Below are 25,031 nucleotides of genomic sequence, written 5' to 3'. Positions count from 1 at the left end.
AATAATATCCTCAAGTTTCATTCTTCCTTTTTAGGTTGAATAATACTCCACCATATACAAATCCCATATTTTGCTCATCCACTCCTCTGTGGATGAATACTTAGGTTTGCTCCCATCTTTTAGCTATTGTTAACAATGCTCTTATGAACATGACTGTACAAGTATTTCCTCAAGAGCCTGCTTTCCATGCTCCCGTGTGTATACCCAGAACTGAATTGCTGAATCATACAATAATTCTATTTCTAATTTTTTTGAGGAGAAACTACCATCCCATTTTCCACCTTGGCTGTACCATTTTACATTCCCACCAAAAATGCACAAGGGTTTCAATTTCTCCACATCTTTACAACACCTGCCCCCCTTTTATTTTATCCATCTCATGGATTTGGGATGGTATTTCTTTTTAGTTTTTGTTGAGAATCTTTTCCTAGGCTTTGGCCATTTGTATACCATCTTTGGAGAAATGTCTATTCAAATCATTTTCCCATATTTGAATTGTGTTGTTTTGTTGTAGTTTAGTTTTAGGATTCTCTATATATTCTCCGTACTGTTTCCCCATCAGATATATGATTTATAAATATTTACTCTCATTCTAGAGGTTTCCATTTTACTCTCTTGTTGTCTTCTGATACACAAAATTTTTACTTTTCATGAGCTCAATTTTTTTCTTTTGTTCCTGTGCCTTTAATTTGTATCATTGCTAAATCATTGCTAAATCTTTTGTTGTGAGGCTTTGGCCCTATGTTTTTTTCCTAAAGGGTTTATAATATTTGGTCTTTTTTTCCCCAAAGGGTTTATAATGTTTGATCCATTTGGAGCTAATTTTTATTTATAACTTCAGTCTTTTGTGTGTGAATGTCCAGTTTTCCAGCACCATTGATTGAAAAGATTCTAATTCTTTGTAATTTCCTTTTCAGGTTGTTCACTGGTCTTATATAGAAACATAATTGGTATTTATATATTTACTTTACACCCTGCTACTTCACTGAACTAATTTATCAATTCCAGTAGGTTTTGTTTGGGGAGGTGGGTACAGTCTTGAAGGTTTTCTATATACAAGATATCACCTGTGAACAGAACTACTTTTACTTTTTTATTTCCAGTTTCTACTACTTTTATTTCTTGCCTAATTGTTCTGACTAGTATTTCTAGTATTATGTTGAATAGAAATGATGAAAGTGGGCATTCTTGTCTTATTCCTGATCTTACAGGAAAAGTTTTCATTCTTTTATTATTGAGGATGCTGCTTATCCTGGGGTTTTTATTGGGTTTATGATGTTGAAGTAGTTTCCTCCTGTTCCTAGTTTACTGTTTTTTTTTTTGTTTTTTTTTTTTAATCAAGGAGGAGTGTGTTGAATTTTTTCCAACGCTTTTCTTAATCAAATGACATAATCATGTGAGGTTTTCTCCCCCTTCGTTCTGTTAATATGGTGTGTTACATTGATTGGTGTTAATATGTTGAACCATCCTTGTATTCCAGGAATAAATCTCACTTGGTCATTAACACACTTTGAATATATTGCTTTTAACTTATGATTTTATATTTAGAAAACTCCAAAGATTCCACACCAAAAAAATAAAACTGTTTGAACTAGTAAACAAACTTAGCAAACTGGCAAGATGTAAAGTCAATGCACAGATCGATGTATTTTGTTGAGGATTTTTGTATCAATGTTCATTAATGATATTCTGCAGTTTTCTTATAGTGTCTTTGGCTTTGTGACCAGAGTACTGCTGGTCACATAGAATGAGTTAGAATGTGTTTCCTCTCCATTTTTTTTTTTTTAATTGAAAAAGAGTAGCAGTTCTTTAAATGTTTGGTAGTATTAACCAGTAAAGAAGTTAGGTCCAAGGTTTTTGTTCATCAGGAGATGATTATTACTGATTCAATCTTCTACCTGGTCATAGGTCTATTCAGATTTTTCTATTTTCTTTGTGATTAGTCTTCTAGATTTTATATTCCTAGGAATTTGTCTGTTTCATCTAGGTGTATGGTATTATATTTTTATTTCAAATTTCACTTGTTAACTGCTGGTATATTGGAAGATAATTGATTTTTTTTTTATGTTAGCCACGTATCTTGCAGCCCTGGTATAATCACCTGTTTAGCAATTTTTTGATTGATTCCTTCAGATTTTCAACAAAGACGTGCCACTGTATTATATACATTTTGAAAAGTTGTGTTTTAATTTGCAATTAGTTTAAGAATAGCAAAATTCTTTTGAGATTTTTGTCTTTGATCCATGTGTTTTTTTTAAAGCACCTTTTAAACTATTTTTTAATGTGGTGCTGAGGATCAAACCCCTCCCACATGCTAGGCAAGAGCTCTACCACAGAGCCACAACCCAGCCCCAAACCCATGTGTTATTTAGAAATGTTTTTAAATCTTGTGTATTTTGGGAATTGTCAGTTATCATTAATGGTTAATTTCTGTTGTGGTCTGAGAGCATACATTGTATGCTTTCTATTTTAAATATATTGAAGGAATGTTTTATGTCCCTTATGTGGTCTGTCTAGGTAAAAGTTCCATCTGAGCTTGAGAAGACTGTTCTGATATTGGATGAAGTAATTATAGAGGTCAATTGTATCCAATTGATTGGCTGTTTTGAATTGAAGTGTGTCCTTATTTTAATTTTCTGCCTGCTGGATCTTTCCATTTCCGATAAGAGGGTTGTTGAAGACTCCAATTATAATGGAGTCATCTATTTCTCCTTGCTGTTCTACTGGTTTTTGCCTTAGGTATTTGGATTCTCCGTTATTAGATACATACACATTAAGGATTGTTTTGTCTTCTTGGGAGAACTGACCCCTTTGCCCTTACAGAATGCCTCTCCTCATCTGTTCTCTTTGCTTCTTTTGAAGTCTTCTGTCTGAAATTAATATAGATACTCTCACTGTCTTTTGATTAGTGTTATCATGGTATATTTTTCTTAATTTAATTTGAATCTACTTTTGCTTTATATTTAAGGTAGAGTTTTTAGACAATGTATAGCTGGGTTGTGTTTTGTTTTGTTTTGTTTTGTTTTTATTCTGACAATCTTTTTTCTTTGTGGGGTAGGTCTTTCATGGTTGAACCCAGGGTCTTAAGCATGCTAAGCATGTGCTCTACCACTGACCTACACTCTCAGCTCAATCTCTTTTAATTGCTATATTTAGAGCATTGACATTCATAATGATTACTGATAGTTTTTCCTTAGCATCCATGGAAGATTAGTACCAGGACCCTGCCCCCCGCCCCCAGGAATACCAAAATATGTAGATGCTCCAGTGCCTTAAAAAAAACGGCATAGTGGGCTGCGGATATAGCTCAGTTGGTAGAGTGCTTGCCTCGCAAGCACATCCCCAGCACCGGAAAAAAAAAAAAAAAAAAAAAGGCATAGTGTTTGTATATAACCTCTGCACTTCCTCCCATATACTGTAAATCATCTTTAGATTACTTATAACACCTAATACATCATCACAAATGCTCTTTAAATATTTGCTATGCTGTACTGTTTATTGAATAATGATGAAAAAATCTGTACATGTTCAATATAGATGCAGTTGCTTTTTTCTTTGAATGTTTTCTGTCTGTGGTTGGTCATATCTGCAGATACAGAACCCTTAAATATGAAGGACCAACTATAGTTGCATTAATATCCATTTTATTGGTTACTGTTGTCCATTCCTTGCCCTTGTTCTTTGTTCCTGTTTTTGTCTATCCCTTTTTGTCTTTCGTGGTTTTAATTGTGCATTTTATGATACCATTTTTTTCTTTTTTCTTTTTATCTTATCAGTCATACTTATTGTTTCACCATTTTTATTAATTGCCTTATAGTTTGTAATACGTAGCAACCACTAATTAAAGCCTACTTTCAGATAACACTGTACCACTTAACAGGTAATGTGAGTACCTTAAAACAACAAAATCATCCTAATTCCTAGGCCTTGTATCATTGCTGTCATTCATTTCACTTATAGATAAACATATATATGTACACATGAGTGCTATTTGTGTAAGCATACATAAACATGTTGTTGCCATCATTCTGAATAGACTGTTAGACTAATTAAAAATAAGAAAAATGAGAGTTTTTATTTTACCTTTATTTACTCTTTCTTTGATATCCTTCCTTTCTGTAGATCTGAGTTTCTGACCCATGTTATTTCCTTCTCTATAATGAACTACTTTTTTAACATTGCTTTCAAGACAGACCTACCAGCAACAAATTCCCCAAGTTTTTATTTGTCTGAGAAAGTCTTTATTTCTCTTCATTTCTGAAGTATAGTTTCCCAGGGTACAGAGTTATAGGTTGGTGGCTTTTTCTTTCAATACTTTAAACATTTCACTCCGTTCTCCTCTTTCTTGAATGGTTTCTGCTAATTTCTTTTGCTCATCTATAGGCAAGGTAATTTTTTCCTCTGGTTTCTTGGTGGATTTTTTTCTTTATATTTGATTTTCTGTAATTTGAAGATGTTGTGTCTAGGTGTAGCTTTTTTATCCTTTATTCTTCTTTGTGTTCTGTGGTCTCTGAATTTGTAGTTTGGTGTTTGATATTAGTTTGAGGAAATTCTCAGTCATTATTGTTTCAAATATTTTTGTACCTTTCTCTCTTTCCTTTGGTATTCGTGTTTTGTATGTTACCCCTTTTGCAGTTGTCCTACAGTTCTTGGATTTTTTTTTTTAAATCTTTTTTTGTTTTTGTTGTTTGTTTTGTTTTTTTCTCTTTGATTTTTGGCTTTGGAAGTTTCTACTGATTTAATCTCAAATTCAGACATTTTCTGAGCTATGTCCGGTCTACTAATGAACCCATCAAAGGCTTTAATTTCTGTAACATATTTCTGAGCTCTAGAATTTTGTTTTGTTCTTTCTTAGGATTTCCATCTCCCTGCTCATGTTTCCATCTGTTTTTGCATGTCTATTTTATCAATTAGCACCCTTAACATATTAACCATGGTTGTGTTAAATTCCCTGATAATTTCAACATTCTTGCCATGTTTGGTTCTGATGCTTGCTCTATTTCTTCAAACTGTTTCTTTGCCTTTAATATGCCTTATTTCTTGCTTGCCAGACGTTAGGTACTGGGGAACAGCTATAAATAGGCCTTTAATGATGTGGTGGTAAGGTGTAGGGGGGGGGTAGTACTCTAGGTCTTATGATTAGTTCTTTTAGTGAGCCTGTGCCTCCGCCTTTAATGTCTCTTAGCTCCCCCTCCCATGATACCCTGTGTCCACCCATCTGTCTCTGCAATTTGCCTAGGGGAAGTAATATTTTGCCTTATGACTTCAAATAAAATATTTAGAATATGTACACCTGTATATTTATAAATCATCAAGAGCAAGTATTATTTCTAGACAAGAGACTTTGAACAAGAGGTTTATAGAAATGGTGTTTGCTTCCCCCTTTGAAAATACACAGCAATTTTTTTTTTTTTTTTTTTTTATGGAGAGCTTGCTTCCTGGGATCCTTGTTTTAAGAATATAGGCCAAGAGTGGTAGTACATGCCTGTGGCCCCAGCTATTCTAGAGGCTGAAGCAGGAGGATCATTTGATTCCATAAGTTTGAGCCACGTCTGGGCAGTATAACAAGACCCCATATCAGAAAAAAAGAAAAAAGAAGACAAACTTTGAATCCCTTTTGCTTCTTATAAAATGAAAATCATTATGGGTGTGGTCAGGAGATCTTTGACCTTATGAAAGATATTTTCCAGAGATTTTCCCCCAATTGGAAGTTTATAGAGGGTCTTAAATGCCTAGCTGGAGATTATGGGTCTTCATGTGGTAAAGAATAAGGAGTCACCAAAAGCTGAGCAAGTGATGCTCCTAGGGTCTGGCACAAGCTAGAGAAGCTCTCACCACTACAGTTATGGTTAAGGAGAGATTCTTCCATCTTAGTCCAGCGGTGTATGTTTGTACATGTCATAAATGAAGAAAACCTAGGCTTATGAAACTTTAGATGAAGGAAAATTGTGGATCAGGAAAGGATCCATATCTTTATTCCAAGAGTGATTATAACTTCTTTATGTAGCAAACTCTTTAGCGTAATATAACCCTGTAAGATGTAATATGTACATTACATAATATGTGTTCTCAGGACCATGTATTATATAATTCACTTAAGACACTTAAAAGACATAAGGTATTTTAAGTGCACCAACAAGCTGCTCATATTCATTGTAACAGCATCTTTTCTCTGTGTGTATGTGTGTGTGTGTGTGTGTGTGTGTCTTGGATAGTTTTAAACATTTTCCCCTCTAAGAAGATTAAAGTGTTTATAGCAGGGGCAAAATCCTCATACCTTTTATAAGCTGCTTATTGTTGTAACACAGATTAACTTCACAGCACATAAAGAGAATACTGGAAAACACTTGCATGATTAAATATGCCCCTAGAGGATTAAGTTTTTCCACATAATTTTCAGCCAATGCTATTAATAATGTTTCAGCATTAAACTTTCTGTACATCCTGATTGCCTGTGCTTTGTTCTGCCCTTCTGTTAGTTTTTCCACTGTCAGATTTGTGGCATTACAGAATTATCTTTGGAAACATGGACTTCAAATCTGAAAGTTTTATGAGGTCCAACAAAGTATCATGTCTGGAATTATTCCACTCTTTCTCCCCCTAAGTTTTGTCTATTTCAAACTTATTCCTTCTTTTATTTTAGTAGAATGCTGGCATAAAGGAACTATTTACCAAGCTTAGGGGTTCACTCAGAAATAAGTTGATTATTAAATACAAAGCATTTATCATTTTGAAAAAGGTCATTTAATTTTCATGTACATTCTTCCTGAGATAACATCCTGGTTTAAAAGGAATCTCATTATTACTGAGGGATTACTTATTAAATGCCTTTTTATCCAGGCCTTGGTTGTCCAATTAATTTCCTGTGGCTAATCAGCCTGAGACTTGACTTCGTGGGTGCCCTGCCCCTCCAGCTCTCCAGGGTTCCCAGCCTCTGATCCCACCGCCTACAGGTCATCTTTCCTTACCAGCCTGGGACCGTTCTCTGGTCCTTCACTGGTGCTAACCAGCCCCTCTGTATCTCTAGTCTTGTGTCTGTGACCTTTCTCCTGCCAGTCCCCAGGGTCTGGGCTTTGATGGGTTCTTAACCATCTTTTCCCAAATACTTTTCTGTCCTAAGTCGGGGCTCAGATTGCTGGCACAGTGATGTGCTTTCAGCTTCCCCTCTCATAGCATCCCCATTCCGCACATGCTCCATGGCCCTCCCATCCTCTTCTGGCAGCAAATGACCTGTGCCTGCTGCTGAGATCTGAGTTCCTCTGTCCCTGATGTTCTGCCTCCCTGACTTTTTTCACGATAGCACCTTTGCTCACCCTGACCTCACTGCCTGTTCCTTGGCGAGAGCGGCCAACCTCTTCATCAGTGTCTCAGGATTTTCTCCTCTGCCTCTTTGGAACCCTTTCTCTGATACTGAATATAAAATTTCCATATTATTTGAGTAATATATGCACATGGTTTTAAGGATTCAAGTATCTTAGGTTGAGTATCAGAAATGCTTACTACCATAAGTGTTTCAGATTTTGGAATATTTGTGTATCTTAGAGTTCATAAAATTCATTTATGTTTCATATATACTTATGCATACAGTCTAAAGGTAACTTTATACAGTATTTTTGCTGTACCTTTGTTATGACAGATTTATTGCTTGAGGTCAGGTGTGGAATTTTCCATTGTGTCATGTCAACACTCAAAAAATTTTGAATTTTGAAGCATTTTGAATTTTATATTTTCATATTAAGAAGCCTCAACCTATAGAATAAAAGAATATTTGCTATTTGCTTTCTACAGTTTATAGTTCCTGTGATCACTGATCCCTAACTGTGACAATCATTTTTGTTTCTAAGAACTAGTTACTTTGCTCATTGTTCTCTTAGCAAGTCTATTGGCCTTTTATCTTCTTATTTTTTATTATGATTCCACAATTCATTATTCATTTTACTGCGAGTGTACGCTTAACTGGTTTCTAGTTTGGGACTATTGTGAATAGTGCTGCTATGGACACTTGCACTTATATGTCTTCTGATGCATATATGTATGCATTTTTGTTCAGTGTATGAGTAGAATTGCTGGATTATAGTGTGTTAAACTTCTAAAGTGATTTGTTTCATTTTACACTTCTGTGAGAGTCCTTGCTGTTTTGCATCTTTGTCAGCACTTGGTATTTTCTGTATTTTTCATTTTTGCATTTTGGGTAGGTTTAAAAATACATTTGGTTAGCTGGTATGTCACATTTGTGACAAAATCATTTTGTCCTTCCCTTTCCTGTGATCCTTTAAATTTCTTTTTCTTGGCTCTTCCTCCATCTGGTATTTCTTTTCTATCGAATGAAATTTAGAATCACTAATCTCGAGTCTTCTAGAGTTTTTGGTGAATTTACATGAAACTTCATTTGGGAAAAATTGGGATCTGAACTGGAAAATGATATTGATATTCTAAGAAGGACAAAAGTGATAAATACGAAGCCCACCCAGTTTTTTGCCCACCGGGTTGCCTCATTATCTCTTTTAGAGATGATTTTTCTAAATTTTCCTTTTGGTTTCACTTCTGATAAGTTTGTTAGTCAGCTTTCCATCACTGTGCCAAAATACTTGAGAAAAACAATTTATAAGGAAGAAAAGCAGCTGGGCATAGTGGCACATGCCTAAGCTCCCAGCAGCTCAGGAGGCTAAGACAAGAGGATTGCAAGTTTGAGGACAGCCTCAGCAACCTATCAAGATCCTATCTCACAATAAAAAATGAAAAGGACTAAGGCTATAGCTCAGTGGCATAGTGCCCCTAGGTTCAGTGCTCAGTACCACCATCCCCTACTGTCAAAAAAGGAGGAAAGTTTTATTTTGACTCATGGGGTCAGAGGTCATTCACTTGGTTCTGCTGTTTGGGGGCCTATGGTAAGGTGTACCATCATGGTACAGAGCCTCTCTCATGGCAGTCAGAAGCAGAAAGGAGAAAAATTAAGGGGATACGAACAAAATATACCTTTCAAGGGCCTGTGTGACCTACTTCCTCCAAGGAGGCCCCACCTCCTAAACTTGTCACCAACTCCCAATAACCTATTAAGCTGTTAATTCATCAATAGATTAATCCATTGATGAGGTTACAACCCTCATGATCCAGTCATATCCCGAGGGCCCCTCCTCTGGACATTGCCACCTCTCATGTATTAAGCAAGCCTTTGATACATAAGATTCAGGGGGACATTTCAGATACAAACATAAAAAGTGCTTGTTAGAAATGAAAGTCTTCTAATAGGCATTTAAAATCTGCAACTCCCTTTCTAAAAATACAATTATTTTTTACAGGTTCTTGATCAGTACGAACGAGAGGGATTTAATTTCCTAGCGAAGGTGTTTAATTCTTCACATTCCTTCTTAGAAGACTTGACTGGTCTCACATTGCTACATCAAGAGACCCAAGCTGCTGAGGTAAGAACGAAACAAGCTTTCTATACTGAGGAATGGTATTTGAAACCTATTTGATATTTGTCTTTATGGAAAAAGGTAGAAGGCAATTAATTTGACCTTTTTTCTGAGAGCTCATATCACTAAGTGAGTCTGCTAGTTATGAGAATCTTCAGCATTGACTGACAATGGTGTGTGCACTGTCCATTTGCTGCCTAATGCACAAAATTAATGATAAAGTACAGGTTATTGATTTGTATGTACCTCTCATCCATACTGAAGATGTGCATGAGTGTGGCCATTGGAGAGCATCCAATGTCCGTGAATCAAAATGCAAGTTAGCAAAGATGGTGGGCTTTGCCATGGTCTTTAGAAACAATACATGTAGCTTGTATGTCAAAATTTGGTCAGTCATCTTAGGCACTAAATGCTACTATAAAATGGCTTCCCCTATCACAACCAGGGGGAGTCATGATTTGTTTCTCACCTAGAATATTTTACAGCTCTTTATTTCCTGGATCATTGCAACCCTCCCCACAAGACTGAGTTTAAAAAATAGCTTATCATTTTGTTTTTTTGCATATGTTTGGTATTCTTAGAAAACGGAGTGTTGTACATGGTGATGGAGCTATTCGGGTCACTAGGAAAAATGTACAGTTCCTCAAAATGGGTGACTAAGCGAGATCAACATCTCCTAAACCAGCATCTTCCCCCTTCAGCACCTGGGTGAAGATGCTGTTAAGAGAAATGGGGCCTGTCACAGCATTTCTACAAGTTGCATAAGGAAAACATTGACTTCCTGTGTCTGTAGGAGTGGTACAGGTGCTGAGTTGCTATTAGTCCTGTTTGCTGGAAAACTTCCCGCAACAGGTTGTGTATCCTCACCTCTGGGGAACACCCTGAGTGGTCAGTAAGTAGATGGCCAGGCCCAATACTGGACCAGCCAAATGTGAAAAGGTTGCTGTTTGGAGGAGTGAAGCTGGCACTGAGTATAGGAAACCATGTGAAAAGAGCAGAGCGGAACTCCTTAGAGCTTTAAGCGGATAAAGGTGATATTTTCAGATACTCCAGGGAATGGAGCCAGCACATGTACAGTGTTAGACTTAGAATGGAAACTTATTCTTCTTTAACTTGCTTTGGTGTCATGTGGGCATTAAACAGACACATTCTTCGACTAATGGTCAGTGGTTAGAACCCTAGGGAATCTCTTCTCTTCAGTTTCAGGAGATGAATGGCATCTTTGTGGGACTTTGAGTGACTGACATTTTCTCCCAGGGCTGTGATTGAGATCCCAAACAAGGCTCAGAACATGTTGATTGTGGCCACTATTTTGTCTTTTGAGCAGTGCCATCCTGCCTGATGGTGTGGGAGAAGTAACAGAGATCCGTGCGAACATGCAATCACTTGATGAGATGGCCGGGGGAGTTTTGCCACCCAACTAGAAATAGTTTATATATTTCTCTTCGGTTGGCTGGAAAAATTGCAACTTGAAATTGACCCACTTTTCACTCTACTAAACAGAGCACATACAAGGATAATGGTCAGATTCATTGATTGAACCTGTTGTGTTTTGTTTTTTCATTGGTCAAATGTTGATAGCCTTTTTGGAAATTCACAAAAGAAGGGGAAATTTAAGAGAGCAATGGTGACTTAATGGGTGGTGGGTCAGGAGGGGCATGGTTTCATCTATAAGCCTGAGTTTTCTTTTTGAATATTCCACCATTAAGTTATATTTATTGGTCTGAAATCATAAGCCACACATCAGATTTTAGAGATGATAAACTAGTTGGCCTATGAGCCAGATGTGGCTTGTAGTACTGGTGTTTTTGGCCTGCCCTGTGTGTTAAATGCTGAACACAGCCAACATTGGAAAATCACGAGTTTTACATAAAAGTCTGGATTTTCCCATTTCAACTTCTTTGAAAAAATCAGATCTGGCAACTATAGTCCCACATTCCTTCATAGTGATGCTCAGCTAGAGCTGAGAATGACATTTTATAGATCGCTAATGCACTTGATACAGTCTGAAGATGTAAAACATCTTCTGTGAAGGGCTGGGGTGTGGCTCAGTGGTATTGTGCTTGCTTAGCAGGCACTAAGTCTGGCATTGTACTCCCAACAAAGTACACACACAACTACCAAAAAAACAAAAACAAACAAACAAACAAAAAAAACTCTTCATTCTACAACTATCTCAATCCCCAGTTCCCTTCCTGGAGACTGGCACACTTGTTAGTTTTTTGCCCAGAGCTATTCTTGAGAATATTTTCCATTTATTTGCTGCTGTGCAGTTGATGACACTTATAGGTATTTGGGTTTGTAACCCCCTGCAATAGAAAAAAATTATTTTTCTTTAAAAGCTCTAAATAGGACTATTTTAAGAGATGGGCTTAACAGAGAAAATACAGTCTTACCGGAAGACTTAATAGCAATAAAAATCATTGTCCTACCTATATCATTTTATATTACTATGAAAAATGTGTGTGTGCTTGTAAGCAAAGTAAATGTATATCAAAAAATAAAACTATGTAAAGGTAGTGTTTTGATTTATGTACTTGATTTCCAGTGCCTTTACATATATTCAGTGATGAAAGTACAGAAGTTGGCTAGGCATGGTGGTGCACACCTGTAATCCCAGCAACTGGGGTGACTGAGAGAGGAGGTTTGCAAGTTTAAGGCCAACCTCAGCAACTTAGGGAGGCCCTCAGCAATTTAGTGAGATTGTCTCAAAATAAAAAGTAAAAAGGTCTAGGGATGTGGCTTAGTGGTAAAATGTCCTGGGTTAAATTCCCAGTACCAAAAAACAAACTACAGAAATCTACCCTCCATACAGAAAAGCTCCAGCTTATTTATATAAGCACCAGCATTAGAATTGCAAAAGATTCAACCAGATAGTTATATGTGACAATATCATTGTATACCTTGTTTAAATTAAAAATGTATATATACATGTTATACATATAAATATATATGTATATGTTATACATATATAAACGTAGTATCATAGATCATCTCAGGTAGGGATGATTTTAAGGTAATGGAGTGAGTAAGAACAACTGACGGCATTGTAGATGGGTGAAGTGGGAACCTGGAGGGAAGTTAAGGACTGTTAAATTAAATCTGCCAGAAAAAGGAAAATTATCTTCTGTTTAGCACAAAGAGGAGAGGCTGTAAAACTAGAGTATAATTTTGTATAAGTTTAAATGAGAAATATGTGTGGTTTAAATGAGATTAATGTTATCTCAGGTTACATGTTGAAAAATTTAAATGCAGTCATCACAGAGCCATTTGCCTTTGCCAGTGCTAGAGTTCATAATGAAGGGACCTCAGACAGGCATCTGTATTCTTTGTAACCTATCTGCTTGCCAAATTATAACTCATGAGGCATTAGAAGACCCTGTAGAGGAAGGGCTCCACTCAATCCCCCACCCTCTTAAAATGTTGCCAGGTAAATTAGATAATTCTTTACCTTTATTTCCAAGGCCCTTAATGAGAATGGTTTTGGGTCTTTATAGATTGGCTCTGATTTCTTATTCTTTCTCCATCTCTCTTTATCTTATTTGGCGCCTAAAAAATGACCTTAAAATGTTAAACAGTAAGATGTTCAAGTCATAACTCTGTTCAGGAGTTTGCCAATTTTTTTTAAAATTGCTGCGTCGGTTGAAGAAGGTCTAAATCAAACATGTAAATGCCTTAGCCATGTTTCACAAAATGTGCTGACTTATCCTCCTAGGGTTATTTCTCACCCTGTGGATGTTTGCACGTATTTTCTTTGTTCCATCTGTGGGTTCACCATTGTGCTGTGAGAAATACTAAAATATTTTCCAACCTAATCTGGCTTTAGAGAAAAGACTGATTTATTAGAGAGTTAATAATAGGAGCCATATTGGTATATCCTTGAGAATTTAAAATTCCCAAATTCAAATTCTCATAGCTCAATTTCTTTTAAATCCTTCACCCTCATTGTTGAAAGTTTTCAAGTTCCATGATTCCAGGATTAATTTAGGCTATATTTTATTTCCTCGCCTTGACAATCTTATCAGTATTTGATATTGTGTACTGCAGTTGTGATTTCAGGGTTTTATTTATGACAAACATTAATTTGCATTTTTGTTCAGGTTTTGTAACCAAAATTTTGTTCTGCATATGTAAGGATTAGTAAGCAATCATTTAAAAAGAAAGTTTAGCAGCAACTGTAACATAGGCTGTAAAATCATATTCAGGCTGACAGAAAGGAACAGAACTGAACCGATGGGTTCATCATGAACTAAAATTCAGATTCTGACTCATCCTACAAAATTGAGAATTCTAGAAAATAGAATGTCCATTTCTCTCATAGCAAGAAAGTCATATGAAAAACATTAGAGTCATGTGATAGGACTTCGTTGGCACAGCAGTTTACTATTCAGCAAAGTAAATAACACAATTAACAAGTGTTTCTGCTGGGCCTTTTGCACTTACACTGAGTTTTTGGCCTCTCCCCCTCACAGCTGGTTTTGATTTGGTTCCTGTGGAATTTTTTTTTTGTTTTGTTTTGTATTTAATAACAGTCAGATATTTATGTACAGCTTCATCAAGAACCTCCGATGACAAATATGCCTTTGGAGGCCAGTAGAACTGTGGGAAACCCCGTGTCAGCACTCAGACCTGTTTCCAATGGAGAGGGAGCGCTCTGGGAGCTGACCTCGCCTGTTCACGAGTCCAGTTCTCTTTTCCCAGAGTCCTCTGCAACTCTCTTCCAACCTGTGCTGGCCCATCCTGGGACTCCACCCTGCCTTGATTTTTTCTTATGAAGCAATCCCTCAAGACACAGCCTTGGCCCTTGCTCCTAAGTGAAGGGAGGAGAGGCAGAAACAGCAGGCAGAAAGCCATTTATTTCTTAGGTTGGAAACTAGAGCCTGGTTTTTGAACTAAAGCTTGGCAGTATCTCATTCAGAACTCCCTTTATAAAATGTGTCCCTCTTGCTGTCAGAGTTATCTACAGGGATTTGAGATGTTTAGATAAGTTGGTATTAGGGAAGGATTCAGTTGGAGAATAGACAGTGAAGTCTGGGAAGAGCTCCCCACCCCTCAAAACAAGTCTTGGCTGGCATAATACTTGGAGGCCTATGGGAGAGAGAAGGGGGAAATCATAAATGCTGAAAGCAAAGCAGAGATTAAGAAATAGAACACAGGAATTGAGTCCTCCATGAATTTTAGTCCTGGTTCTGCTAGTGTTCTCATGAGTGACCTTGGATGAATAAAATCACATGGTTGTACATCTGTTTCCCCACTTCAAACAAGAAGGTTGAACCTGGTATATTCTTAGGTTGAATATACCAGGTATAACAAAGAAAGAAAAAGATGGTTCAATTTTTCAATCAAGATGCTTTAAAATACATCAAAGTTACTACCTGTTAATGCATCTCATAAATAAATGTTTTCTGGTATCTATTTTATCTGACTGCCATTGTTGGAAACATTTTTGAAAACAGTCTTTTGAGATTTCAGTCTACTTTGGGCCTTAACAGAACATTTCTCATAACTTTGTATTAATTGGTATATAGAGGTCTATATAAATCTAGAACGATATAGTCCAGCCTAATAACTTGGCTCATATTTCAGACTTTGTGCCCAGGACTTTTGACTTCTTCATAAAGTCAGGTTGACCCTAGCCATAGTTAAATATATTCATAAAACAAGCCACTCCTTACCCTTCAGCACAACTTCTGGAGTTTCGGAGCTCCCTGATTTTAAGTATTGGCAGCATCCTTAGAATGCTAAACATTTACTATCTAAGGAATTTCTTTAACAAACAACTATACAGTATGATAATCCTCAGGGTGCATGTGAGCAGCCTGAGCTGTGGCCTGATCAGGAAGTCTGAGTTCGTATCCCAGCTCTTGTATGGTGTAGGCTGTGCTAGGCAGGACCCTGAGCAGTAGCCCTTGGGTGAGATTTTGAGTGATTAACCTCATTTTTGAGTGATTGACCTCATTTTACTCACTTGCAGAATAGAATTAATAATTTCTATTCCTCCAAATTACCATGAGCCATTAAACCAAGAAAGCACCTAACAAAAGGAAAAAAAAGATAAATTGGACCATATCAAAATTTAAGTCTTTTGTGCACAAGATACTTAGGAAGAAAATGAAAAACTAAGTCACGGAATGGGAGAAAATAGCTTTATATAAGTCATATCTATTAAGGGACTGATATTCAGAGTATATAAGGAATTCTTATAATTTGGTGCTAAAAAAGACATATCGCTTAAATAATATAATTTAAATACGCATTTCTCCAAAGAAAATATTTGGATGTTCAGTAATTACATGAGATGGTGCTCAGCATCATTATCCTTCAGGGAAAGGCAAATCAAAACCACTGAGAAACCAGTGGTGCGTACCTATGATCCAGCAACTCAGGAGGCTAAGGCAGGAGAATCATAAGTTTGAGGCCAGCCTCAGCAGCTTAGTGAGACACTGTCTCAAAATGACAAGGACTGGGGATGTGACTTTTCCCTGGGTTTAATCCCCAGTATAAAAAAACAAAACACAATACTAAAAGATGCCACTTTACACCCATTAAGATGACTAAAATAAAAGACAATAACAAGTGTCCACAAAGTTGGAGAGAAATTGGAACTCTCATTATACTACTGGTGGGAGTGTAAAATACTTCAGCCACTTTAGAAACTGTTTAGCAGGTTTTTGAAAAAAAAGTTAAACACATAATTACCAGATGGCCCAAGAATGCCACTCCTAGGTATATAGCCAAGAGAAGCAAAAACTTGTGCACACAAAGACTCATACAATTCAAGAAGCTGGAAGAAAGAATTTTGAATGTTTTCATCCTAAAGCAGTGATAAAAAAGTGTTCAAGGACATATATATGTTTAACCTCATTTGAACTTTACACAAGGCATGTATCAAAATATCACGTTACCCCATTAATATGTACAATTCTTATGTTTTATTTATTTTTATGTGATGCTGAGAACTGAACCCAGTGCCTCACACATGGCAGGCAAGCTCTCTACCACTGAGCTACAACCCCAGCCCCAATTCTTAGGTTTTATGTATTAGTTAAATTCAATTTAAATTAAAAAATTATACACAAATGCTTATAACACTATTATTCATAGGAGTAGGAAATTAGAAACAACCCAGATACCCATCAACTGATACATGAATAAAAAAAGGTGGACATTACACTGGAATAGTAGTAGAATATCATTGGCAATAAAAAGTTAAAAAAAAAAATTACTGATACTTGCCCTAGTATGGATGCATCTTGAAAGCATTACATTATGTGAAAAAAGCCAATTATGACAGGCCATATATTCAATAATTTCATTTATATGAAATGCCTAGAATTTTAAAATCTGTAAAGTCAAAAAGTAGAATGTGGTTGGTTATAGGGACTTGGGGACAAAATGAGGAGTGACTGCTTGGTAAGGGTTCCTCATAGAGGCCATGAAATGTTCTAATTTTAGACAGTGGTGTTGGTTGCACAACTGTGAACACATTAAAACCATTGAATCATACACTTTCAATGGATGAATTAATTTGGTATGTGGATTGTGACTCAGTAAAGATGTTTTAAAAGCAAGCAACCATACAGCCCTTACGCGTGTAGTTGGGCACTTCCTGTCTCCTCTTTCTGGCTCTGTCTGCTTGCAGTGTTCATTTTCTGTCTGACTCACTGTGGAAGAACATGCGCTCGCAGCTTGTAGGAATGGATTTTGCGTAGATCATGACAATCTCTTCCATTTTTGTTGTACTTCAACCTTCAAAGCACTGGTCTCCGCTTACATCAGCAACAGCATGGAAGGGGCCCACTGGCTAAATGCAAGTTTTGGGTGTTTTCTGGGAGGAGGCAGAATCAAGACGTCAGTTACAACAACAAGAAGAGAGAGGGGTTAGGGAAGAAGGGAGCATTTTGTGGCCTACTTTTGTTAAGTTTCTGCAAGTGTTTCAAAGATGCAGCTCCCAACTTGGGTCTCAATTTTTTTTAAAATTTTTTTTCCAGTTTTAAATGGGCACAATACCATTTATGTATGTATGTATGTATGTATGTATTTACATACGTATGTCAGTAGTGCTGAGGATCCAGCCCAGTACCTCATGCCTGCTAGGCAAGCTACAACCCCACCCCTGGTTCTCAATTTTTTAAATTTCCCTTTTACCCCGGAATTTTCTTTGCTTTTCTACCTGGATTCAACAATTAACATTTCACCACACTTGGTTTATCTCATTGTTACTCTCTGCTCACTCACTCATTCTCCTACATGTTTTCTCTTTATTGGAAAGTCCATTTTGTATGTGGTGACACCTTACCCCTTTGTATCATGAATCTGCTAAGAATGTGTATACCATTATCATAGAACAAGGAACTGATTCCATAATACCACATAAAATCCCGTACATGTCTAGATTTTCTCCGTAATTCACAGAATTTTTAGCCATTTGCTTTTTTCCTTTAATTGGGAACTTTGTACTTAAAATATTTTTATGATGTTTAACCACCTGCTATAGATAAACTCAAGTGTATCTTTTCAACTCCCTTGATACCCTGTCCCTCCCCTCTGAAGGTGGAGCCAAGATCCTGGAGGTATCCTTCAGCAGAGGTCCTGCTGCTCCAGCAGTTCTCTCCAGGGACCACCAGGGCATGCTGGTCTGATCAGGACAGCCCTAGGAGCCAGCCATTCCTGAGCACTGCCTCTTGCTCATTCAAACCCAGTGCCTCATGTTTTTGAGAAGATAGGAATAGATCTGTGAAGGCTATTTTCAGTATTTGGAAAAGCCAAATAGAAACAAAACTTTGAAGAGACGAGAAGATTACATTGACCATTGAGACTGCTTTGTTTTGTTTTACATCCATTTCTGTTGATTCAGAGGTGAAAAGGAACATTGATTTCCTTGACTGAGTCAGAAGCTCTGATGGACAGTTACGTGTGCCTTTGAATTATTAAGACAGTGAGATCAATTGATGCATTTTTCTGGGTTGGGGGAGTTTTTCAAGATGGAATCTATGAGTGAGAAAGTGAAAACTAAGGGAATTTGGGGACAGGCAGAGAGTCTCTGGCCCAGGGCACAACTGAGCCAGCTTCCTGGCTGTGCATTGATGGTGGAGGGATCCCCTGGAGGTGTTCCTACAATTTGCCCTGTGAGTGTTCTTCTAGAGGCTGTATTTTTACAGCTGACCCTTCTCTCTTGCAAGCCTAACAGCTGCTATGTGTTGAATTTGGGGGGGTTCCATATTTTGAGACTGTAAAATTAAATTGACCTGTGGTTCTAAGATCTTAGTTTTGATCCATCTTTCTTCTCAGTTAGCTGTGGGGAATCAGGGTGGGAGGCGATATGAAATCTCCTAAGGTGTGTATGTTTTTTAAAATATTGTTGATATTTTATCACAGCTTCTATCAGCCAACCTTTTGCTGTGTTCATGACACTATGGGAACCAAAGATTTAGAAGCCAGCCCTTCAGAAGCCTGGCAAGTGTAGAGGGGAGGTAAGATGGAAAAGTAACAGAAACTGCAGGCTGGGCATATGCGGAGTCCTACTTGTGGTGCAGGCACTTCTGCAGGATCTCAGGGAGTCAGGTGAGGAGAGGGCTCCAGGAGAGAGCCGGGTTTGGAGGTGGTCCTTGGAGTTTGGAACTCCAAGTGTAGGAGAGGAGAACTAGAGAAGGGATTCCAGAATGTCCCATGGAAGGAGAGCATCTGAGTTCCCTGACTCAAAGTGCCAAGAGGTAAAATAACTAGTGTGATTTTTTTATCAGTAAACTTGGCATCTCTGTACCCACCTTTTGATGACTGCAGGTGTTAAGAATCAGAGAAGTGAATTGATAAATTCACTGGACATTGTTGTCCAATGGCTACTGAGCTGTGCTGTTTATTTACCTGGAATGAGAATTGTTGGTCTTCGACTTGTTTAGATCATTGTGAACTGTCTTCTGGAGTATTTTTACCAATTGAAATGATTACAGTAGTATATGGGAGTTTCAGTGGCTCTGTATCCTTGCCAAGATCTTGCTACCATCGTGTTTAGGTTCTTGCCGACCTGTTGAGTATATAACATTATCTCATTAGGCTTTTGATCTGCATTTTCCTGATCATCAGTGAGGTTAAACTTCTTAGACTTATTGTTTACGTAGATTCCTCTTCCCTGATGGTTTGTTTCTCTACTTCATCTCTAAAAGTTTTTGTATGTTCTACTTCTGTAGATCCTGTTAAAAGAAAGCACAACAGAATGACCTAGTTTGTCACTCGCAAAATATGATGGAGCCCCGCAGTCTGTGTCCCAATCCCAAATGAGCTGTGTGACTTGGTCAGAGTCCCACACCTCTGGCCTCTATGTCCTTCTTCACTAAACAAAAGTATTGACTGGCTTTAGAGCAGTGTTTCTCTGTCCTGGCTTCCCATCAGAAAGGTCTGGAAGCCTTTTTTAAAAACATCGATATTTAGACCACACCTGCACCAGAAAGCCTGACTCAGTCTAATTAGAAATCACCAAATCCTTCCCAACCTAACTTTCTGTGATAATGATAGAATAAGTCTTTAATGCCTGGATTTCATGGTTTTGATTCCTGTGCACACCCTGAATTAACCCAAGTTTTCAGTTCTGAGACTATTTCAATGAAATTGAACAGGTTGATTAAAATAGTTTGAAAATAAAAATCTACAAGGAATTATATAATTATATCATTGTCATTAATAGTATTAATTATGCCATTAATAATAATATTGTCACTAGTTATTTACCTATTACTTTTCTCAGGAGAACTCTAAAAACATGAAATATTTATTTCAAAGTTAACAGAAGTAAGATAAGTGTTGCTCAACTTAAGTTTTTGGGGTGTTAAGTTTTGGGGTACAGGGTCCCAGGTACAGATTACCTATGCCAGAGAACTATTTCTCTGTAAAACTAAAATGTATTTTTTAAATGAAATATAAAAAAAAAAAAGGAAATTCCTTGAGTCTATAGAGGAAACTTGGTGTCGGCACCCAAAATACTTCTTTGTAGCTGCTTTACTTTCAGCACTAACAGGGTTTTCTTAAATTACTGCCTTCCATGACAACATATCCATCTGAGGATAATGTTAAGACGTCACACATGAGCCTTAAAAAGACAAAAATGCACATCAGGTCACCGTATCTGGACAGAGCACAAGCTTGACAAGGCTGAGTTTGTGAATCTCTGACCTGTAACTTCCTCCTATAAGATTCCATCGCATTGCCAGGGCCTAACGTCTGAATACGGTTGGTTGGGGGACTGTTCAGTCTTGGAACCAGGGAACAACCAAGGTGAACCAGGTGTGTTCCAGGAGCAGCTGACTAAGACATTGCCCACCAGAGCTGGACTGTGGGCTGGTGGTTTTGTGGGCCAGTGAGGGGCACTGTGAGAGGCGTCACAGAATTCCTTGCACCTCTACATGTCTTCATAATAGAAAGTTTCTAAGATTCCCAACAGGTCAGTGATGTTTTCCTTTTTTTCTTTCCTTTTCTTTTTCTTTTTTTTTCTTTCTTTTTTTTTTTTTTTTGTACTAGAGATTGAATGGAATGGTGCTTTATCACTGAGCTACAAGCTACATCCTCGGCCCTTCTTATTGTTTATTTTGAGATACGGTCTCACTAAGTTACTGAGGGCATTGCTAACTTGCTGAGTCTGGCCTTGAACTTGAGATTCTCCTGCCTTGGCCTCCTGAGTTGCTGGGATTGCAGGTGTGAGCCACCACACCCAGCTTCAGTGCTTTCTAGGGCCGTCTGCCTCTAATAACTATATTGCATGTAATCATTGGCACCTTGGATTTTTTTTAGAGCATGCTTACTTGCATCTGTTTAATTAATCATCATAGCAATAATCTTTAGTAAAAAGCTTTTTGTAGCAATCTAGACCCTGGTTACAAATAACAAAACTCAAAACTCCACTTAGTTTTGCATAAAATAATAATTTATTGCTTCATGGAACTAGGCCGTAGATTTCTGGCCTCTAGGATTCTGGACAGGGGGATTTCATGACAAGACCAACTTTGTCATCCCTGTACTCTTTTTCAACTTTATTCTTTCTCACTGCCAAGAGATTTTCTTTTTCCATGTAGCAATAAACATAGTTCCAGGCAGTTCTAAAAATCTCATTTTTCACTTAAGAGCATCTTTCAGTGGCTCTAAAAAAAAAAAAAAAAAAAAAAATCCCAGATAAGGACTGTGATTGACCAAGCTTGGGTCACCTGCATTCTCTGGACCACTTACAGTAGTTGGAGAAGGGCTTGCACTGATTGGCCAGCTTGCGCTAGGGCAGGGTGCATGACTGGAATCTCCTTCAGAATCATGTGGTTGGAATGACAAGGGAACAGGGCCCCAGAGGAGGGGTGGATGTGGGTGGGTGGGTGCTGGTCCCTTATAAGTCCATTTTACTCTTAGTTCTCTCATGTCTGTTTGTGTCCCCACTAAATACTTCTTTCCTGAGAGCAATTCAGAATAAGGAGTTTAGTGCCAGTTGTGAAATTCCAGTCCCCACATTTGCCCACAGGTTTGATTTATGCTGCTTTCTGCATTTACCCCCATCTTATTGAACCACAGACACCAGGAAAGAATTATTTATTCACCAAGTCTCTTAACAAACTATCTGCACAGCATCCTACAACACCACCCCTCAGAATTTTCTCTAGGAATAGGTCACAGCACATCTTCCTTCCTCCACAGCACCCAGAAGATTCCTTCTAGGTACATATTCAGCCTTTTGTCTTTGCAAACTCCTGCATGCCATCATGAGACCACAGGTTTTGGGGTGGCTAAGGCAAGTGCTTCTGACCAAGTGTGATCTCAGGATGGTGAGCCTGAGACCAGCATGCAGCTTCATCTTTTGACCCAGAGGGCCATGGTAATTAACAGCATCTTCACTTCAGGACATGTACCTTTAGTCTGCTCAGCAGTCCAAAAAAAAAAAGAAAAGAAAATTACTTGCCATGCCGAAACTTGTTGACAAGCCCAGATCTGTAATTAGGAACATAAACGATACAATACAGGCCTCACACAAATGAACAGTTGTGGGGTGTTATGGGCCCCTGTGGATTATTTGGCTGAAGAGAAGGAAGGAGGAGAGGCTGGTTGCTGTTGAACAAATTGCTACCAGATGTAGATTTCAATAAACACCACACTGTTGCTCCCCTGCCCGAAGGTGCTATGAATTTCTTGAGGCAACAGAGCAATCAGTAAATTGGGGACACTTCCAGGATGAATGGAGCCCTCCCAGTGTTCCCTGTCCCTGGATGTTTGTCTGTCAAATACAAGGAGTCTCTCTCTCCTGCCTGAGGTTTTGCACCAGTGTAATGTCCAGACAGTAGCAACCTAAAAGAAGCTTGAAACAGGGGTTCAAAAAGACAGCATCACAGGGTGAAGGGTGGACATAGGCAGAGACTGCTTACATCAGCACATACTCAGATCCTGCCTTGTGCCACGTGGTGGACAAAGCACACCCACCCTCCCTTCACTGAGCGGAAAAATGGAAGGGAATCGGCCATGAAAGCAGTGGCTGCATAAAGGACCAGCCTTCAGATGGTGGCGAGGGAGTGAAGTGCCAGCCTGTAACATGGAGGCTGAGTGTCTGCCTTCACCAATTTCTGCCATGAGCCAGGCAAAACATGAGCCTGAGATTTGGGGGTGTGGGGGACTGGAATTCCAGAACCTTCTCACCACTTTGTTGTACCTCTGAGGGAATGGAGAGGAGAGATGTACTGAGATTGGGGTAGGGAGAGAGAGACATGATAGATTTTAGTTGAGGATACTGTCAAGCCTCTCATGGTTGTGGAATGGAGTGATTCTAGATGTAGGGGTTTTTCTTTCCCTCCTCCTAGTTTGACACTCTTAATTAAAAAAAAAAAAAAAAAAAAAAATCACCGAATGCATGGTTTGCCTAAACAGAGGTTTGGATCACGAGCCACAGGGTTTCTCACCACCAGCCTCTGGAGGGCAGGGACCACACCTTTCCCCCATTTTGTATGTGCTCTCATGTCTGACAGGTGCCATGAGAGGAGTTTGCACATAAATCCTCAGAAAAAGACACAGTGGTTGAATGACAGGAGAAAATAAAACAGTTGTACATGGAAAAACACATTGGCTACAGAGAACATGTGATCATTGTGAGTTGCATGGGAGGGTGTAGGGGTGTGGGATCCCTTTGGAAGTCCTGGAGTTGAAATCAGTTCTACAGCATCAGGTCTGAACTCAGCCTTTCACTGACACAGCTCTGCCTTGCCTTGACCTCCTGGGGGTTCCCCATGCCACCAGGGTAGTCTCTTCCTCCTCCAGACAATGATGATGTAATGGCTGACCTCCAGGGCCCACTGTGTTCCATGGTATACTAAGCATTCATTAGAATTATCTCATTTGGTCGTTACCACTTTATTCCACAGATGAGGAAGTTGAGGCACATGGAGTCACTGTAGTTTGGCTCCAGAACCTGTGTTCTTTACCACTTTGTAGTGGGTCTCTTGCATTTAAGTTGGATCTACCAATAACCAGTAGAATAACTTTTCTAAATGACAGGCCTTCATGTGTGGCATGGTTTTCACAATCTATATTCTTTGTTCTCCAGATTTGTGCTTGAGTAGGTCATCATGTTCCATGGTTCCTGCCTCTTCAGATCAGAAACTCATTTTTTCCAGTGCATGAAGATTCCTGGGGACTAACTCCCACAAACCAAACTCACAAGAGAGAGATGTACAAACTAGGCTCTGGAGTTTGTCCTGCCTGCCACTCCTCATACACATGAGGAGACTCTTGATAATTTGAGGGTTCATTGTTCATTCTGTGGAGTTTTTTCAGAGGGCCCACCTTGCTGATTTCTAGACAGTAGCAGAGACATTAAGAAATTTTTAACACTTTGAGATCCCCTTTTCAGCTCCATGTGACCCCCTGCTAGCCTCTTTGAACATTCTTCCAGAGTTACATAAGTTCCAGCTTTTTTAGTTAAAATCGTATTTGCCAAGACAACACTTTATCACTTTGACTGGAAATCAGAAGTTTCCAATCCCTTTTCTTGGATCTCATCAAATGAAAGACCCCCACAAGTGACTGTTGTCCTCCTGGGTGTCTCAGCTCTTATCCCATTCTCCAAAGATAACCTTATTTTTGAGACTGTGGTGCACTCTCCTCATTTGTGCTTAGTCAACCTGGCAAAGGACAATCCAGAATACCTTATTGGAAACCTAGGGGAACAATTTCTTCAGCCTTAATGAAAAGAAAAAGACCAATTGGGCTCATGCATTTAACACAACCACAAACTTCTGAATCTTTACCAAGGGGACTCCTTTATGAAAAGAGAAGGTCAGATACATGTACTTCCTGAGATGATCTGGGTTCCCAGGACTACTTGGAGCTTGGTGGCATCACCCTGATAGGGCCCAACCCAGCCAAGGGCCCTCTTGGCCCAAGTGCATCCCTAGTATGAAAGGCCTCTGGTTTGCATGACTTTTGTGTCCAACAGAAAACCCTGAGAGGTCTCCAAACAGTAGGTGTTTGTTGTTGGACTGAGAAGGCAGAGAGCATACAATCTGCAGTGCCATACCCAGCATACGAACTGGCATCTGCAGAAAATACGACAAATATTTACAAAAGAAAGAAAATGAGATTCCTTTTCTATGAAATGTTCAA

At 38.5% G+C, this 25,031-nt stretch overlaps 1 protein-coding gene across 4 annotated transcripts in view; it reads left to right on the top strand.

Moving 5' to 3' along the window:
• ATG7 (autophagy related 7) overlaps positions 1-25,031 on the top strand; it is a 237,436-nt gene that overhangs the window by 124,857 nt on the left and 87,548 nt on the right. For all 4 annotated transcript variants that reach the window (XM_079122505.1, XM_079122503.1, XM_079122504.1 and 1 more), the window contains one exon: positions 9,300-9,422. In XM_079122505.1, the coding sequence (XP_078978631.1) occupies positions 9,300-9,422 (123 nt within the window). The remainder of the gene's footprint in view (positions 1-9,299; positions 9,423-25,031) is intronic.

This window comes from Sciurus vulgaris, assembly GCF_902686455.1.
Source record: "Sciurus vulgaris genome assembly, chromosome: 19".
NCBI lineage: Eukaryota > Metazoa > Chordata > Mammalia > Rodentia > Sciuridae > Sciurus > Sciurus vulgaris.
This window is presented reverse-complemented; position numbering and strand designations above follow the sequence as displayed.